This window comes from Oryx dammah, unplaced genomic scaffold (genome assembly GCF_014754425.2).
Source record: "Oryx dammah isolate SB20612 unplaced genomic scaffold, SCBI_Odam_1.1 HiC_scaffold_28, whole genome shotgun sequence".
NCBI classification, from domain to species: domain Eukaryota; kingdom Metazoa; phylum Chordata; class Mammalia; order Artiodactyla; family Bovidae; genus Oryx; species Oryx dammah.
The window spans coordinates 100,754,959-100,757,428 of NW_024070212.1; the positions used below are offsets into that span (position 1 = coordinate 100,754,959).

At 45.3% G+C, this 2,470-nt stretch overlaps 1 protein-coding gene across 1 annotated transcript; it reads right to left on the reverse strand.

Annotated features, from left to right (window-relative positions):
* Positions 1-786: 786 nt before the first annotated feature.
* LOC120856299 (olfactory receptor 2G3-like) lies at positions 787-1,734 on the reverse strand. Its single transcript, XM_040231464.1, has one exon. It carries the CDS (start codon positions 1,732-1,734, stop codon positions 787-789), a length of 948 nt encoding a protein of 315 aa, XP_040087398.1.
* Positions 1,735-2,470: the final 736 nt, after the last annotated feature.

Consider the following 2,470-nt stretch of genomic DNA (forward strand, 5'->3'; position numbering starts at 1 on the left):
GTAATATCCCACATGCCACGGGGCAACTAAGACCCGGGCATCAACTACAGAACCCGTGTGCCACAACTAGAGAAGTGCTTGTGCCGCAGCGAAGACTCAGCCAAAGACATACAATGAAGAAGAGCCAAAAAAAAAAAAAAAAGATGCAGGTGTATATATATACATGTATTTTCTTTTAGCAAATGTATATTTATTTTTCTGAAAATAAAAGTGATATTTAAAACATAAAATCAGCTAAGAGTCAGTTGCACAAGTTGAAGAATATTATTAGCCATATTGTTCTACAGATATGTCTAAAATAACTCTGACTTAGATTTTATACCACCAAGTGCAAAAAACAATGCTAATATTACTTCTGAGTGCTTGTCAGAGAGTAACACAAGACTGTTCTACATAATCTGTCTACTCTTTTTGTCATCTTCACCCCCAGTCCTTTACACCATTGGAAAGCACATATGCATGTTAAACACTTGGCCATGATACATTGAACTGACATAATTTTCCAGAGTGGAAGAGAGGACCAAGGAAAAACAGTAAAGCAATAACCTTGGACCATAAGGACATACTTATTGTAAATCAAATCCTTCCTCTTAAATCCTCAACTGAGTCTATAGGTGGTAGTAGCTGAAAATTTTCCAACCAGTGGGGAGAACTTCAGGGTGACCTCACCATTTGGGGGAAGCTCAAAGACCCAGAAATGCTGGCCAGACCTGATGTACTTTCATGATACCACATGAGCCTCATCAAGTCAGCCCATGATTATGGACAACTCTGAAACATCCTGGGTCATTGAGCAGTCCCTCTCTGGCCAAGTACTTTCAGAAAGGCCCTCTTTACATCTTTGTTCCGGAGACTGTAGATGATGGGGTTGAGGAAGGCAGAGACAACGTTGTAGAAAAGGGCCAGCTTCTTGTCCCTCTCTGGGTCATACCAGGACCCAGGCCTCATGTACATGATCATGGCTGGCCCATAGAACATGGTGACCACAGTGATGTGGGAAGCACATGTGGAGAAGGACTTGAGTCTCCCCTGGGGTGAGCGGATGCTCAAGATGGAGACAAAGATGCGAACATAAGAGACCAGGATGAAGGAAAGTGGTATCAAAAGCAAGATGAAACCCAAGATGAAGTCCAACCGGTCATTGAGGGATGTGTCTGCACAAGCCAACTTCAGGACAGCAGGGACCTCACAGAAGAAGTGGTTTATGTTGTGGGGGCCACAATAAGGCAGACGCATGGTGAAGACAGTATAGATCAGGGCCCCAGCTATGCTAGTGAGCCAACAGACTGTGACCATCTTGATACAAATAGGACGACTCATCAGTAGAGTATAGTGAAGGGGGAAGCAGATGGCCATATACCTGTCATAGGCCATAATGGCATAGAGGACACACTCAGCAATGCCCAGGATCAAGAAGATGAACATCTGGGCTGCACAAGCTCCCCAGGAAATGGTCCTCCTTGGATATACCAGATTAACCAACATCTGGGGCACAGTGGTGGTGACATAGCTCATGTCTACCAGGGAGAGGATGCTGAGAAAGAAGTACATAGGTGTGTGGAGGTGTGTATCCAAGTAGATCAGGGTGATGATGAGTCCATTGCCTAGAATGGTGATAAAGTAGAGGATAAGGAAGAATGTGAACAGAACCATTCTGACCTGAGACTCACTGGAGAAGCCAAGGAGGATGAACTCAGACACGGAACTGTGGTTCTCCTTGCCAAGGCTCTGCATGGTGGTCTGCCTATCGAGGAGACAAAGACCAGTCTGTTCTGTCCTCAGCCTTCGGGGAAGGAGGACACAGCTGACTGAACCAGAGCCACACACCAGCCCCTTGCACAGTAGCTTGAGATTCAGTCAAATCTTTGTTGAGTTGGGTGGAAAGGTGTAGTAAACTAGGGTAGCTCCTGAACTGGGAGAGCCATCAGAAGAGCTGGATTTATGCCTGTAACAGAATACAAGGTGCCTGAGTGCTCACAGTTCCTTCCCTGGAACCCACCTTCACCTATAGAAGGCAAAGCATTAGGTAGCTATGTCTGAAGCAGGGGAACCCAGCCAGCCTCTGATCACTGCTAAATGCTTCCAAGTGCATATACTTGTCTTGGTCTGGAGAACAATTCTCTGGTGAAAATTTTAAATGATGACACTGAAAGTCTGTGTCACTGGGCCGTCGGTGCTTGAGGTACAGTCAACCCAGAGCTGCTGTGCTGCTGACCCAAAGTCAAAGGTAAGCTGGAGTTGTAGAGAACAGTGGAGGTCTTACAGAGATGAGAGTCAACATGCTGGGAAGGAGAGAGCAGAGACCTCACAGCCCCGAGAAACAGAAAGAGTGATTTTGATTCCTAACTTGCCCTGAGGTCTGTGATTGGATATCTGTGGGATTTTCTGTCGAATGCTTATAATTATGTCTATGATAACATTTTAAATTCAGCTTTTCCTAAATGTCTGAAGGCTGTCAATTACCCATCTG

Bases quoted from the DNA above. Each gene is read 5' to 3' on its own strand.
- LOC120856299 (XM_040231464.1), bottom strand. From the start codon at position 1,734: ATGCAGAGCCTTGGCAAGGAGAACCACAGTTCCGTGTCTGAGTTCATC.